The 16,789-nt window shown below is 37.8% G+C and overlaps 1 protein-coding gene across 2 annotated transcripts in view; it reads left to right on the top strand.

Moving 5' to 3' along the window:
- Window positions 1–13,743, top strand: part of septin8a (septin 8a) — a 231,581-nt gene extending 217,838 nt beyond the window's left edge. The window contains exon 10 of one of the 2 annotated variants that reach the window (XM_089123623.1): window positions 13,504–13,743. In XM_089123623.1, coding sequence (XP_088979749.1) covers window positions 13,504–13,669 — 166 coding nt within the window. In that variant the 3' untranslated portion in view covers window positions 13,670–13,743. The remainder of the gene's footprint in view (window positions 1–13,503) is intronic. The other variant, XM_089123621.1, reaches the window with a different exon arrangement.
- The last annotated feature ends 3,046 nt before the right edge of the window (window positions 13,744–16,789 follow it).

The raw sequence follows: 16,789 nt of genomic DNA, 5'->3' as shown, positions 1-16,789 counted from the left end.
GGCCATGAGACTTAGACCTGAGTGCAAAAATGGAGGCTCTAGCCCCTTCCAGAGCTGAGATATCGAAACTCAAAAATTCGTCCCGAAAAAAAAACGACAGTGGTACCCCTTACGGTTTTTTTTTTTGGGCGAAAAATTAAGTTTCTCCAATCTTCCCAAATTCTGATAGAGGGCCATGAGACTTAGACCTGAGTGCAAAAATGGAGGCTCTAGCCCCTTCCAGAGCTGAGATATCGAAACTCAAAAATTCGGCCCGAAAAAAAAACGACAGTGGTACCCCTTACGTTTTTTTTTTTTTTGGGCGAAAAATTAAGTTTCTCCAATCTTCCCAAATTCTGATAGAGGGCCATGAGACTTAGACCTGAGTGCAAAAATGGAGGCTCTAGCCCCTTCCAGAGCTGAGATATCGAAACTCAAAAATTCGCCCCGAAAAAAAAACGACAGTGGTACCCCTTACGTTTTTTTTTTTTTGGGCGAAAAATTAAGTTTCTCCAATCTTCCCAAATTCTGATAGAGGGCCATGAGACTTAGACCTGAGTGCAAAAATGGAGGCTCTAGCCCCTTCCAGAGCTGAGATATCGAAACTCAAAAATTCGGCCCGAACAAAAAAACGACAGTGGTACCCCTTACGTTTTTTTTTTTTGGGCGAAAAATTAAGTTTCTCCAATCTTCCCAAAACTCTGGATTCTGATAGAGGGCCATGAGACTTGGACCTGAGTGCAAAAATGGAGGCTCTAGCCCCTTCCAGAGCTGAGATATCGAAACTCAAAAATTAGGCCCGAAAAAAAACCGACAGTGGTACCCCTTACGTTTTTTTTTTGGGCGAAAAATTAAGTTTCTCCAATCTTCCCAAATTCTGATAGAGGGCCATGAGACTTAGACCTGAGTGCAAAAATGGAGGCTCTAGCCCCTTCCAGAGCTGAGATATCGAAACTCAAAAATTCGGCCCGAAAAAAAAACGACAGTGGTACCCCTTACGGTTTTTTTTTTTTTGGGCGAAAAATTAAGTTTCTCCAATCTTCCCAAAACTCTGGATTCTGATAGAGGGCCATGAGACTTAGACCTGAGTGCAAAAATGGAGGCTCTAGCCCCTTCCAGAGCTGAGATATCGAAACTCAAAAATTAGGCCCGAAAAAAAAACGACAGTGGTACCCCTTACGTTTTTTTTTTTGGGCGAAGAATTACGTTTCTCCAATCTTCCCAAATTCTGATAGAGGGCCATGAGACTTAGACCTGAGTGCAAAAATGGAGGCTCTAGCCCCTTCCAGAGCTGAGATATCGAAACTCAAAAATTAGGCCCGAAAAAAAAACGACAGTGGTACCCCTTACGTTTTTTTTTTTTTTTTGGCGAAAAATTAAGTTTCTCCAATCTTCCCAAATTCTGATAGAGGGCCATGAGACTTAGACCTGAGTGCAAAAATGGAGGCTCTAGCCCCTTCCAGAGCTGAGATATCGAAACTGAAAAATTCGGCCCGAAAAAAAAAAACGACAGTGGTACCCCTTACGTTTTTTTTTTTTGGGCGAAAAATTAAGTTTCTCCAATCTTTCCAAAACTCTGGATTCTGATAGAGGGCCATGAGACTTAGACCTGAGTGCAAAAATGGAGGCTCTAGCCCCTTCCAGAGCTGAGATATCGAAACTCAAAAATTCGGCCCGAAAAAAAAACGACAGTGGTACCCCTTACGTTTTTTTTTTTTTGGGCGAAAAATTAAGTTTCTCCAATCTTCCCAAATTCTGATAGAGGGCCATGAGACTTAGACCTGAGTGCAAAAATGGAGGCTCTAGCCCCTTCCAGAGCTGAGATATCGAAACTCAAAAATTCGGCCCGAAAAAAAACCGACAGTGGTACCCCTTACGTTTTTTTTTTTTGGGCGAAAAATTAAGTTTCTCCAATCTTCCCAAATTCTGATAGAGGGCCATGAGACTTAGACCTGAGTGCAAAAATGGAGGCTCTAGCCCCTTCCAGAGCTGAGATCTCGAAACTCAAAAATTAGGCCCGAAAAAAAAACGACAGTGGTACCCCTTACGTTTTTTTTTTTTTTTTGGCGAAAAATTAAGTTTCTCCAATCTTCCCAAATTCTGATAGAGGGCCATGAGACTTAGACCTGAGTGCAACAATGGAGGCTCTAGACCCTTCCAGTGCTGAGATATCGAAACTCAAAATTTCGACCCGAAAAAAAACCCGACAGTGTTACCCCTTACGTTTTTTTTTTTTGGGGCGAAAAATTAAGTATCCCCAATCCTCTCAAAACTATGGATTCTGATAGAGGGCCATGAGACTTAGACCTGAGTGCAACAATGGAGGCTCTAGACCCTTCCAGAGCAGAGATATCGAAATTCAAAATTTCGACAAGAAAAAAAACGACAGTGTTACCCCTTACGGTTTTTTTTTTTGGGGCGAAAAATTAAGTATCCCCAATCTTCCCAAAACTCTGGATTCTGATAGAGGGCCATGAGACATAGACCTGAGTGCAACAATGGAGGCTCTAGACCCTTCCAGAGCTGAGAAATCAAAAACCAAAATTTCGACCCGAAAAAAAAAACGACAGTGTTACCCCTTACGTTTTTTTTTTTTTGGCGAAAAATTTTGTATCCCCAATCTTCTCAAAACTCTGGATTCTGATAGAGGGCCATGAGACTTAGACCTGAGTGCAACAATGGAGGCTCTAGACCCTTCCAGAGCTGAGATATCGAAACTCAAAATTTCGACCCGAAAAAAAAAAACGACAGTGTTACCCCTTACGTTTTTTTTTTTTAGGTGAAAAATTAAGTAACCCCAATCTTCTCAAAGCTCTGGATTCTGGTAGAGGGCCATGAGACTTAGACCTGAGTGCAAAAATGGAGGCTCTAGACCCTTCCAGAGCTGAGATATCGAAACTCAAAATTTCGACCCGAAAAAAAAAAACGACAGTGTTACCCCTTTCGTTTTTTTTTTTTTGGGCGAAAAATTAAGTATCCCTAATCTTCTCAAAACTCTGGATTCTGATAGAGGGCCACGAGACTTAGATCTGAGTGCAACAATGGAGGCTCTAGACCCTTCCAGAGCTGAGATATCGAAAATCAAAACATAGAAATATAATTTGACACAAGAGGGCAGTATAGCTCTATTTATGGTTCTGAGTTTAAACTAAACCGTGACATCTACACGTTTTCCAAATTGGACCAACGTGATTATTTCAAGTCTTGTCGTGATACGGGTTGGGCACTGAAGTTACAGGAGTTTCTTCCCGTTGCTAAGCAATGGAACTAGGTCGAGTATTTAAAAGGTTATGGTTAACACGGTTAACGTGGTTTAACGTCGATGTAATACGTTGTTTTAGCGTACCTTTTGCTTAAACGAGGAGCTGGGGGGATGCCGGAAAAATAGACATTTTACTCATTAGGCTGCTTCATTAAAAACGTGACATTTAGACGTTTTTTTCAGCGTGGATCCAGGCAAATGAATCCTGTTCACCTTGAAAATAATAAATGTTTTTTGCTTTTTAAATAATAGTCCATTTCTCAGTGATCGTCAATAAAACAAAATTCCATTTTTCTCAGTTTAATGAAAATCAATAGGTAAGTTTCAGTTTAAGTGTAAGTTTCACGTTTGAGGGGGTTTAAACCGTGACATCTACACGTTTTCAAAAGTGCACCAAAGTGATTATTTTACGTCTTGTCACGATACCGGGTTGAAGAAATATTGTTTAGGCCACTTTTGTTTGATATAACTTACAACAAATTAACGCAAGTATGGGAATTGAACTCAAGTCTTCTTGATTAAAGCCCAACGCTTTATCAACTGAGCCACTGAATCTGTTGAGCGCAAGGGTGTATTGGACGGTGTTTTATTGAGGGTTTGGTTTTATTTGTTGGAAAAATAAATATAGAAATATAATTTGACACAAGAGGGCAGTATAGCCCTATTTATGGTTCTGAGTTTAAACTAAACCGTGACATCTACACGTTTTCCAAATTGGACCAACATGATTATTTCACGTCTTGTCGTGATACGGGTTGGGCACTGAAGTTACAGGAGTTTCTTCCCGTTGCTAAGCAATGGAACTATGTCGAGTATTTAAAAGGTTATGGTTAACATGGTTAACGTGGTTTAACGTCGATGTAATACGTTGTTTTAGCGTACCTTTTGCTTAAACGAGGAGCTGGGGGAGGCCCAAAAAAATAGACATTTTACTCATTAGGCTGCTTAATTAAAAACGTGACATTTAGACGTTTTCTTCGGCGTGGATCCATGCAAATGAATCATTTTCATCTTGAAAATAATAAATGTTTTTTTTTTTTTTTTTTTTTTTTGCATTTCAAATAATAGAACATTTCTCAGTGATCATTAATAAAACAAAATTCAATTTTTCTCGGTTTAATGAAAACCGATAGGTCGTTATGGCAGAGGCGAATAAACATCCGGATATCTCTCCACTGGAGCGTGTTAACGCAAACGTGTAAGTTTCACGTTTGAGGGGGTTAAACCGTGACATCTACACATTTTCCAAAGTGGACTATTTAGGCTGCTTCATTAAAAATTTGACATTTAGACTTTTTTTCAGCGTGGATCGAGGCAAATGAATCCTTTTCATCTTGAAATTAATAAATGTTTTTTTTTGCATTTTAAATATTAGACCATTTCTCAGTGATCGTCAATAAAACACAATTCCATTTTTCTCAGTTTAATGAAAACCAATAGGTAAGTTTCAGTTTAAGTGTAAGTTTCACGTTTGAGGGGGTTTAAACCGTGACGTCGCGTTTTCAAAAGTGCACCAAAGTGATTATTTCACGTCTTGTCGTGATACCGGGTTGAAGAAATGTTGTTTTGGCCACTTTGTTTGATATGATCACAACAATTTAACGTAAGAAAGAATGGGAATTAAACTTAGGTCTTCTTGATTAAAGCCATCAACTGAGCCACTGAATCTGTTGAGTTCAGAGCCGGCCCGAGGCATAAGGCGTAAAAAAAAAAATTGTTTGTTTCCGGTTTCCGACCGACCCTGTCAATTTATGTGCGACCCAAAATTATTTTATGAGCTTGGGGAAGAAATAATAAAAATTAAATAAATACACAAATAAAAAACTCTGAGGCGAACTATTAATTTACGTTTTTGTACAGCTCTGTCTTTTTATAGCACGCGATGTAAGATGCATCTTGTCCTCCAGCAATCTATTAACAAACGAGGCAGATATCGTTCGTCAAACTGAACTATAATACATATTATACAAGTCTTTTTTTGTAATTTGGGATATTTTTATTCATATTCGCACACATACAAATGCATGCATTCATAGGCATGCACACACCACATACTAATACCTCCATCCGCCTAGTTTAATTAAAAAATCATCCTATCATGATCCAATCATGATCCCAATCCCATCTTCTGCTGTCTAGAACTTCTTTCGTCATGTATTTGTTCGTTTCTTTCATTATTTTATGCAATCCAAAACACTCTAACCTGCCGCGCAGATCGTATCTCTAGAGCCCGTCTAACTTGTCCGCTTTTCCGGGACAAATGGATTTTTGAAGGACAAGTAAAAGAGAATTTTACTCGCCCCAATGGACAAGTAGCCTGATTAGAACATCAATAACAAACAAAAAAATAACTAAGAAATCACTAAACCGAGAGAATGATTCTGATTTTATTACATTTATTGCAAGTTGCGATCGATTGTGGATAATAAATGTAGCAGGCCTACTGTATTACTGATGGTAAGGTTGCGCTGTTGACGCTCGCGCAGAGAAATCTACACACATGAGCGGAGCACACACACACACACACACACAGTTAACAACATACTCTGCCTATAAAAAAATCTAAATGTGGAGTTTTTATATTTTAACATATGTTAAGCACTAAGCAGCCTCAATTATTTTTCCTGAATACCATCACGATTGAAAAAGTGACATTGATTTCCTACAACAGTTCAATAAACAGTTAAGATTAAGTCACTTACTGTTTATAAGCAATACTGGGTGTTTTTGTTCCATTTCAGCAGCGAAAATAGTTCCAAAGAAAAGTCACAGCAGAACCACGACGCATCTCACAGGAACTCATCCTGTTTTCATTACTGAATGATTCAGCATTTTGAACGAATCGGTTGAGTCAAGGATTCAATGACCCATTCATAAACATCAACATCCGTCTCATTCGTGAATGAATCAACCGTTTGAACGAATCGTTTGAATTAATGAATCAATAACTCACTCATTTATACGGCCGCCTGCCGCCACCTATTGGCAGTTTAGTGTTGTGTTTATAAGTAGCCTAGTATAATTCTTTCCAATATTTCTTATTTGCACATTTAAATCAATTTCATAACATTATTTTATGAAATTGTAATTTTTCAGTGTAAATGATTTAATTTCATCAGCCCTACCTAGGGTAACAGTATGCTTCATCTTTCATTTTAAATTCCTAAATTTGATCAATAAATTCAATTATTTAGAATAATAAGACACTATAAGGCATTTAATAATATTGGTGGAAGGGATGCCCTTAAAGGTGCAGATATTACAATTTGCCTTTTTAAATATCAAAGCTGATTGAACACTGATGACAATATTGCTTCAGAATAAAAAATAAATAAATTTTAAAAATCCGGACAAGCAACTTTTTTACTCGGACAAGTGATTGACAGATTTACTTACTTGTCCGGAGGACAAGCATGTGAAAAGGCTTAAGGGGATAGTTCACTTTGAAATTAATTTTTGATATGTTTTAGCTTAAGGGCATCCAAGATGTAGGTGTCTTTGTTTCCACAGTAGTTTCAATTTTGATATTTTTAGGTTTGACTATCCCTTTAATGTCGAGCCCTGGATAATTTCCTACCCATCCCTTGCTGCCACTGAAAAAAAAAAAAAAAAAAAAAAAAAAAATTCCCTACCGACCCATGACCTCAACTGACAACCAACCGGAACCAAACTTTTTTTTTTTTAGGCCTAAGCGAACTTCTCAACTAAGCGGCCGCTTTCGGAGTTATTTTTTATTTTTATTTTTTTTAGATTACTTAAGTGACATAAATCAATGAATGAATGAAAATGACTTAATGAAAATGACTGAATGAATCATTCAAGACAACGAAAATCTAATTTAATGATCAATATACCTGCCTACAAGACAAGTTACAACGGCTGCTGTGTGTGCCTGCGTTTAAGTCATGCGCATAATCCTCTAGATCCACCTCGCGCGTGCATAGACAATTTGTGCGCAACTGCGCTTTGTCACGGTATCGGCTCTGGTATTGGAGAAAACAGCCCGCAGGGGAACTTAACCTTCAAGGTGTCAGGGTAGCAGTTTGAATAAATAATAAACATAGCAGTTTGAACTCTTCTCCACTTTATTATACCACACATCAGACCTCCAAAAACCCGCAACACTCCAGTAGCCTACCAAGTTTGCAGCCTGCGCACGATCTACGGCAAGCCCCGAGGGGAAAAACACATTGCATACACACATCAACGTGCGCCAGAACATCATTACCGGTATTATAGTAACAGACTTTGTTGGATTATGTCTAACAAAGTCTCTTACGATAATAAAAATAATAATAAAGCTTTTGAGGACAGTTACAAGACAGTTGAGAAATAGTAGGCCAAATATTTTTAGTTTTCAACAATAGGCTTGTTGTTATGTTTCTCAGTTTTGTCATAATTTTAGCAAATAATTTCTTTTATATGTTTTGAGACAGTTTTAAGACTGTTAAAACTTTTTTTTTTATTTAAGTAGGCATCTATTTTCTTTTTATTAAGTATTAATTTTGTTGTAGCCTAATACATAACCTAAGTGTATTCATTTATAATGTATCATTATTGCGTGACATTTGTGTCAATAATCGTCAAACACAGGTGACTCCGAGTCGTGGGAGGGGCCCCCAAATCAAATTCTGCTTAGGGGCCCCAAAAGGCTCGGGCCGGCTCTTGATAGGAGGAAGCAAGATAGGATTCCTAAAGATAATCAATATTTTCTTCGATAATACCAATTGGGAAAAATCCTATCTTATCCAATCTTATTAAAGCCAAATCAGATGAATAAGTTAGGCTAACGTTACTTCATCTACATTCTCCACGAGAAACGGATTATGACTCACAAAATGGATTAGCTTGTTTAGGCGAAATAGTAAGGTCCCACGTACTTTAAATGTTTTGCATTAAAACCACAACGAGTAACTTACAGGGCTAACTTAAGTAACGTTAAATTAGACGACCAGGCTTTGCTGAGGGAACGGCGCCAGTAAATTAGATAACTCTTCTTGCCTCTCATCGGCCTCGTATCGTTCATGATTCCTTATTTTCCTTTTTTAAAAGTGTCTAATGAAGCCACACAAACAACAATGACAGTCAAGCCCTAAAACTGTAAGTTAACCGATTGCTCTTTCAGGCACTCTCTCTCTCTCCTCTGGTGCGCTAAACTCAAGCGTGCTGTGTAACCATAGTAACCATAGTAAATTTGATCTGCTTGAACATTTTAATCGTCTTTAATACATTATTCCGAAGGATAGATTAAAATACCGGGTAATTTTTTTAAATAAATACAAAATTATTAAAGTTTAATAATAATGATTAATATTTATTTATTTATTTATTTTAGATCCGGGGCTATTAAAAAAAACATCCGGGCCTGAAGCCCCGAATGCCCATGTCTAACGACGCGCCTGGACACATCGCACACCCCTACACACATGAAGAATTAACTTACGACTAAACTGACATTTGCCAACTTCTTCTACTTCTCTCTCGCGTGCAGGAGACAGACGTTTTTCTGCCGCGAATGTGAACATGTGAATTGTCACGTGAACAAGCAAACCCACAAAGATAAAATAGGCCAATAAAAAAAGAATAGCCTACGTACGCAAATTCGATGGTTTTAATTTGGAAAACATTTAGATATGACTAAATCGAAGTGTCATCTGAAATTTTAAACCTTTCATAAGTAAATAAGACTTTATAAGACTTTTTATGGACTTACATTTTAAAAATCTAATTTAAGACTTTTTAAGGATCCACGGGAACCCTGATTAAACATAAATAGATCTTATTGGCTCCAAACATTTGAACTGCAGTAAGTTTATTTCTTTTTTTAAATTGTCACTTTTGCTCCATTACAAATTACCACTAAAAGGGATATTTTACTCACAATTAAACAGTCATTAAATTTCCCTCATGTCATTTCAAACCTGTATTAATTTCATTCTAACATAAATCATTTTGTTTTTTACATATATTTTGATTCACAGAAGAAAAAGTCTTTAGTTTTGGAACAACATAAGGGAGAGTATATGATGGTAGAATTTCCATATTTTTGAACCATACTTATATTAAACTATTTTCCTGTAAAATGCTTCGACACATTTGCCCAGACAGGAAGAAAACTAACTTGATTTAAAAAAAAAAAGAATGATGTCACAAACGACCTTGTAACCAATCAGATCAATGTGTGATCAACCAGTGGATCTCTGAGTGAGTGGAGGCAGGGCTCATTTGCATATTCCTAGAACCACATGTATTAAATGAGGCAAGGGTGTCGAGTTGCATTGAAGCGATTTTAAGAATGAAATTTTCACGAAAAAATAATAAATATATACAAATATGTAATTTTGGTGATCAAAGATGAGTTTTAGGCTAAGTGATACAATTATTGACTAACATTTTTTTGTATACACACAGTAAGAAAACGAAGAACACGTGTAGTGTCAACAGTCTGGTTTATTGCATAGAAGGACACTGTTTTCCAAGAAACGTAAAAGCTGCCGTTTTTACAAAATAAATCTAGAGTCCCGTTCAGAAAAGAAAATTTCCACGTTTCATTTAGGAGGAACAGAAATTTAATATCTGTAGCTGCCTTTAAAAAGGGTCGGGAGGAGGTGTTTTGGATAAAAACGAGAAAAATAATATCAGAATAGAACGTCATTTCCTCTTCACATTAATACTACAAAGGATTCTTTCAAAGATCGACCAATACCATAAAGCATAACTTCATTATTACGGAATGATCCAATCCCAGACAGGAACAGCGTCGGCTCAGATCCGGCATGTGTGGATTCTCATGTACCGGATGTGGGCCGGATCTGTTGCTGTCTGGGATTGTCCAACAAAAAGATTTACGTTAAGCACCATAATTCGACTTCTGAATAGCTTGTATGAAGACGCATTAATATAAAACACAAAATACAACAATAACAAAAGATATTAAAAAAAGTAAAGAAATCTCAAATACGATCAAAGTGCTTCATAAAGGTTTCATAAAAGGAATAGAAAGTGCCTTGGCCGTCGTTTATCAGCTTCCATCGAGTAGCGGGGGACAGGATGACATCATATCCTGCTGCCGTCCATCATGTCTTCCTGTTTTGATGGACGGTTGCTCGCGGTAAAGGCACCAGAAGCCGTCGTAGAAGTCGTCGATGTCGTGTCCGGCGCGCTCCCTCTGCCGTCTGACGGCCATGCCGGACGAGTCGAGGATGAAGACGGGGTTTCTGGGAGAGGAGAGCTGGAGAGCCGTGAGATACTCGTCCACCGTCTCCTTACAGCAGATGAACTCTGCGCTGGAGATCTGGACAACACACAATCATGCCAGAACATCAGACACGTGTACGGGCCTCCACTTTACTGCTCATGCATAAAAAAAAAATTTAAAAAAAAGAAAGATTGTGCATAAAGTTTAACAGACTGGTAATGTAAACAAAAATATTATTAAGCAATCTTTGCAAAAAAAAAAAAAAATTATATATAAAGGAAATTAAAAAATTCTGCATTCTCTATAATAATTTAGACCTCTCCTTTATTGTATCTCCAACAGTGAAGAATACCCTCTCAGAAGGAATAGTATATGCTTTAACACACATATGTGTGTAGAACAGATTATTTTTTAAAACGGTTTGAATGATTGATTCATAAGGACTTTACTCATTTCATTACTGGATAAATCGGCGCTCTAGCAGTTAATAAACAGAACTGCATGCGTCTTGCGGAAGAACATTGTTGCCGGAGCTACTTCTCTCTGTTTATGTCCATGACGAGTCACGCAGGCATTGGGCTACTCTGCAGCAGCTGCGATCCGCCGGCCAGTCTAAAGAAGTCCGAGTATTAACGCTTATTACAGGCTTTACGTAGTGATTCAAGATAAGACAAAAACACGAAAAAAAAAAACATTATGATGCACTCGCTCATTGTATATATTTTGTAAATTCTGAACACAAAAAATATACGGACTGCATCTGTTTTGACCACTACCGTCAATGTTTACTCAAACTATAATCTCACTAATTCTGTAACGGAAATCATTTGAATATGTGAAACAAATAAATATTGAGACTGTGTGATTGTAAAGCAGTTTCATATCGACAACTGCTCTCTCTCTCTCTCTCAGCGCAAACAGATTTGAATGTAGGCTAGAGAGTGACTCGGCGGTCGGCGCGCGCAGCGTGCGTGTGTCTGTGTGTGACAAATGCAGCGCGTGTGAGAGCAAATAATCGCAACTTCAGTGGTGAAGTTTTTGTCATTTAGGAATAAGACGGCGTCTTCTACTCCCAGCACTTCGCCCACATGATGATGTCGCATCGGCATCAGAACCGTTTTCGGAACCGAAACTTAGGAATTTTGCACGGTTCCGGTATTTTTTCAAAAACACAACCGGTTCTGGAAAAGAACCGGTTCTCGGTTCCAAACCCTACTCGTACTCGAAGATTTTTTTTTTAGGACTCGGAATTATTCCCGAGTCCACTCGAGTTCAATTCAAAATATTTTTCATGATTATTAATGTATGTTAATAAAATATTTCTTTAAATTGATTGACACGCCCAGTGATTGGTGATTTTCTAGTGCGCAACTGCGCATGACAAATTGTAATAAAATTACTTTTAACACACCTACTATGTGGCCTTTTTACCCTAAACTGATCATATTTTTAAAACTCCAAGTAAATTCAGTAAAAAAAAAAAAAAGTAAATAAAAGTAAATTAGGTAATCAACCCTCACTGGTCTCGGTCTCGACTCGGACTCGACCGTCTCTGGTCTCGGACTCGACTCTCTATGGACTCGGTCTTGACTCGGACTCGAGTGAGGTGGTCTCGACTACAACACTGAACAATCCTTTGAGCTACTTTTGTGTAGAGTGAATTAGAAAGTAAATACCTCTGCTCTCAACCACATGAATGATGGAAATATCTTTATTGTTTCTGATCGCACTGCAAACTTTTATTTTATTCCTCAGTATTTCTCCTGTTTTCCAGTGCAAATGTCTAAAGATTATTGAACTGGATACCAAATATAAAGTCTTGTTTTCTGTGAAATTTTCGAACTCAGTTCGTATCGTTTAAAGAGGAAATATCATCTTCACTCAAAGGGAAGTTCTCAGAATATGAACAAAGATCAGTCAATGAGTTCGAAGCATAAACTCACTTCATTTGCTTCAGTTTCTCAAGCTCACGTTAGCATCTCAGTTAAACAGATCTGGATTTAAAGTTGTATTGAAAACAGGACTAAAATACTGAGGTACATATTCATTTAATGCCATGAATATGAATGTAAGACTTTAGGCTGTAATTGAAGGCCTTGATTTGTGAGGGTGAAAAAAAAAATATTGATGGTAATATTTATTTAATCTGAAAAATCTATCAACATTAAATATGTTAGTTCATATTTAAGTAATTACTCTTTTTTGCGCACAAAAAGTCTAAAAACCATTTAAAAAAAAAAAAGATGACTGCCTGATTTCAGCCACTAATCAGAAGGAAAGTTGACAGATACAGAACAACTTCCTGAAATGAAACATGAATGCGTTAAAAGCATTTGCTTGAAGAAAGCGTGATCATACAGTTTCCCTTCGGCTAGCGTTACATCGTTTTAACCCGTTAAACGGGGGAAAAAAAAAGTGTTAACGTATTCATTTTGACAGCCTTAGTTTCTATACAACTCAGTTTTTTTTTCAGCTTGACTGATGAATAAGTTATATTCATTATTTGATCATTAACTTCACTTTTTTTCAGCTGAATGAAGTGTTTAATTTAAGGTTTCAGTCAAATTAATTTAGGAGCATTCACACAGAGATCGATATGAAAACTTTGGCCGATATCGATAACCGATAATTCTTTGCATTTCAAAACTGATATATAAAAACTCGGATTTAGATTTATCGGCCGATATAACTTTTGAGAGGCTGATTACAAAAACAAGTCTCACCATTAAAATTAATTATAATGTTATGTAGGCGATATGACAGACTTGAGCTGCACATGTTGCACTGAATCATAATTTCATTTCTGAAGTGATTCCAATCATATTTCAGCAATTCAAAGCCTCGTGTGTAACAGTGCGCATCTGAAGAGTCTCAGCTGGAGGAAATAACACATTATTTATCGGTATTAATATATCAGCTAAATCCTCTGATCAGGCCGATAACATTAAAAATGATCACGTATCGGTCGATGCCGATAAATCGTGCATTACCCATAATCCTCCATCAAGCGCATCAAGTTTACAGGTTTGATGAGATGCTTCACTGGTACCTGTGCTTTCCTCAGCAGATGGGTGAAGACGGAGAACCAGTCCGGCGTCAGCGTCTCCAGCTCTAAGGTGATGATGGCCAAGGCCAGTATGGAGCCCTTGAACTGCCAGAGCTGGTGGCAGGCCATACAGTGCTGCGCCTGCCTCGTCCACAGCGACGCCTGGAGGACCGGCCTGTACTGAGAGCCCCCCCGGCGCATCAGCAGCCCGTGATACTGCAGGAGGAGCAACAACATCAGGACGGGGCTCTGTGTGTGTGTGTGTGTAGGCATATATTCTCGATAAAACAGTATTTAAAACACTCTCAGAAACAAGACCAAAACAATTCATATTGATACGTTATTTAACACACTTCAAACCATGTGTGTGTGTGGGCTGTAATCATGTGCGCCGTCTCTTCTATATCCCGATCAGTTGTTCGTTTTGTTGTTCATATCACGTGAATATGAGCACAAAGCAAGATATTACACTGATCAGCAACGAGGAAGAATTATGAACACCTTCTAATAATGTGCAATTATGCGTTATCAAACCAGAAAACTTGCATCAAGGGGTCATGACATGGATTTTTTTTTTTAAATTTTCACTTATGTTACTAAAGTTTTTTGCACACAAAATATGTGTAAACCTGATTATCTCAGTCTGAAATGATCATTTTTTAAGGCGCGGCTCCTTTAAGGGTTGTCACTAGATTTGAATCGACGCTTCCAATCATAGCAATGACATCATTAATGAACCATTAACGATGGTCTGAGACTGAACGCTCACTTCATCAGCTCGTCTCTCGTTAGATTTCTGCTCGTTCTAAATCAGATCCACGTAAAGAAAAATCACATGTAGTGAGAGAGCGATCGCGTGCAGTGTCTCTCTACCAATAGTGAATCTGTGGGTTTTAGTTACGAAGAAATATATGCTCCGACTTTTCAGTTTCCAAGCGATTTTATTGATCAATGACAGAACAGTGTTGACGGTAGCTACACGTGCGCGATCATGTAACACGGCGATTAACCAGTAATCAGTTCTGGGCATCCAGATGGTTCTGCGAACACACATTCGTCTGTCATATTAACTGTTGGAAACGAGTGTATAAGTGGACCCGTTGCGCCCCCTATAGGCCACGATCAATTGTTTGCTCTGGAGGCGGGACATGCACATGTGTTCAGCCGTGTGACGTCAGATCAGCCATATCAAAACGAGATGTTTTTGAAGCTTGATTAAATAAGGCCGTGTGTCCACCAAAGCGTCTTTAGCCCGCTGGAAAGAAACGCTAGACGCTCTGCTGAAGACGCCGTGCTTTGGGCGCTTGAGAGCGTTTTGTCAGTTTTTTTTCCGTTGAGACGTTTCGTTGCTATGATACAGAATATCCGCAGCACAGTTTGAATGTTGTGACAGTTGGTCAGTGTGGTTTAGTCCCCTCCACTGTGATTGGACGGGTGGGTAAAAAGTGACGGTGATGAGCGCTGCTTTTTATCCAAAGTTGAACATTTTTCAACTCTCGGCAACCAGTAAAAACGCCGGGCACTTCAGCGTGAAAAAAAAAAACGCTCAGTGCCTCGTTACGCTCATGGCGTTTAAAAAACGTGGCGCTCCCATTGAAAACAAACGCCAGGAGCGTGGAAAAATGCTTTGGTGGACACACGGCCTAAATGCTTCGATTATGATGAGGACATTTTAATCTAAACGTTTCAAAGATCTCTTATATGTCCAAAGATTTAAAAAAAAAAAAAAAGGAAAATCGTATTTCTCATGTCATGACCCCTTTAAGAAAGTAAATAGGACCGATTCTGGTTTACGTTTACTTTCAATGCTCAAGTTTTATAGGTTCAGCCTTTTGGAAAAATACATAAGCCTTCTTGTTTGAGTAGGAATGATGTGATGGTTTCATGAGTTCAGGGTAATATACATATACAGGTGAAACAATTAGAATATGGTGCAAACGCTCATTTATTTCAGTAATCCAACTTAAAAGGTGAAACTAATATATAGACCATTTCACAAGATGTAAACAACACTGGTCCAGAAGCATTTCCGGTTTCAGTTTGTAACGGTTTTCTTTATTTCACATGTAAAGAAAACATCTTAAAGATGTTCGTTTAACTTTTTGATTCAGTTTTAAATGTTTCATGTATTTTATCCCAGCTTTTTTGTAGTGTTAAAAAACTGAAACAGGAAGTGCTTCTGGACCAGTGTTGTTTACATCTTGTGAAATGCTCTATAGACTCATTACATGAAGAGTGAGATATTTCAAGCCTTTATTTGTTATAATTTTAATGCTTACAGCTTATTAGAATATTGTGAAAAGGTGTCATATCTGTAAGCCATAATCATTAAAGCTACACTGTGTGATTTTTACCCCCATCTAGTGGTGAAAAGGTGTATGATCATCCAGTGAATATTAGTTTCTGTTCCTCTCAATTCCCATTTCGTAACTCCTACGGTGGCCAATGTAGTCCAAGATTAACATGGCTTCCAGTTCGACCTCGCCCATGAGTGTTAACTCAAACGTAAACGCGAAAGGCGAAGCTTGAATTAACGTGTATGTCCCTCTTTGGCTAATGTACTTTCAAGATGGAGGGGCAACATGGCGACCGACGTTAGAACCCCTTACCCGTATGTGTTTCCAATGGCATATTATACACTCACGAGAATAGTTTATTACTTGAACGAAGTAAATGTACATTAATGAGCACATATATTTTTGAAAGAACTAAGTGTTTTTAGCTAAGAATAAACTAAAAAAGTAGCTTTAACATTATTACAAATAAAGGCTTGAAATATCTCACTTTGCATGTCATGAGTCTATATATTAGTTTCACCTTTTAAGTTGAATTACTGAAATTAACTTTTGCACAATATTCTAATTTTTCCTGTTTCACCTGTGTGTGCGTGTATAATATATATATCTGGAGTGTTTGGTTAAATGTTGACTGTGGAAGCGTGTCTTTCTTTTTGTCACAGATGAGACTCATGTACGGTAATATATATTTAAGGTATTCTGAATTGTGGATATTTATTTGGGAAGTTAAGTAAATTTATTTTTCTATGCTATTAGATATTTTTTCATTTCACAAGCAATTATATTTCATTATTCTATGCGTTATCAATATCTTTAATATGACCTATATGGGTTGATCTCACAAAAATAACATCACGCACAAATTAAAATGGTTTGGATGAAGAAAATGAAGCATTTTTAGGAGCATCGAGATGATTTCAGGACACAAATAATGCAGTACAGGAGCTTGACAGTGTATATCGTTGGGCATGTCGTTTTCACGTTACGATAATGAAGACAATTTTTAC

This window comes from Pimephales promelas, chromosome 19 (assembly GCF_988280905.1).
Source record: "Pimephales promelas chromosome 19, fPimPro1.hap1.1, whole genome shotgun sequence".
In the NCBI taxonomy this organism is placed as follows: Eukaryota; Metazoa; Chordata; class Actinopteri; order Cypriniformes; family Leuciscidae; genus Pimephales; species Pimephales promelas.
The sequence above is the reverse complement of the archived record's forward strand: the minus strand, read 5'-3'. Positions and strand labels throughout refer to the sequence as shown.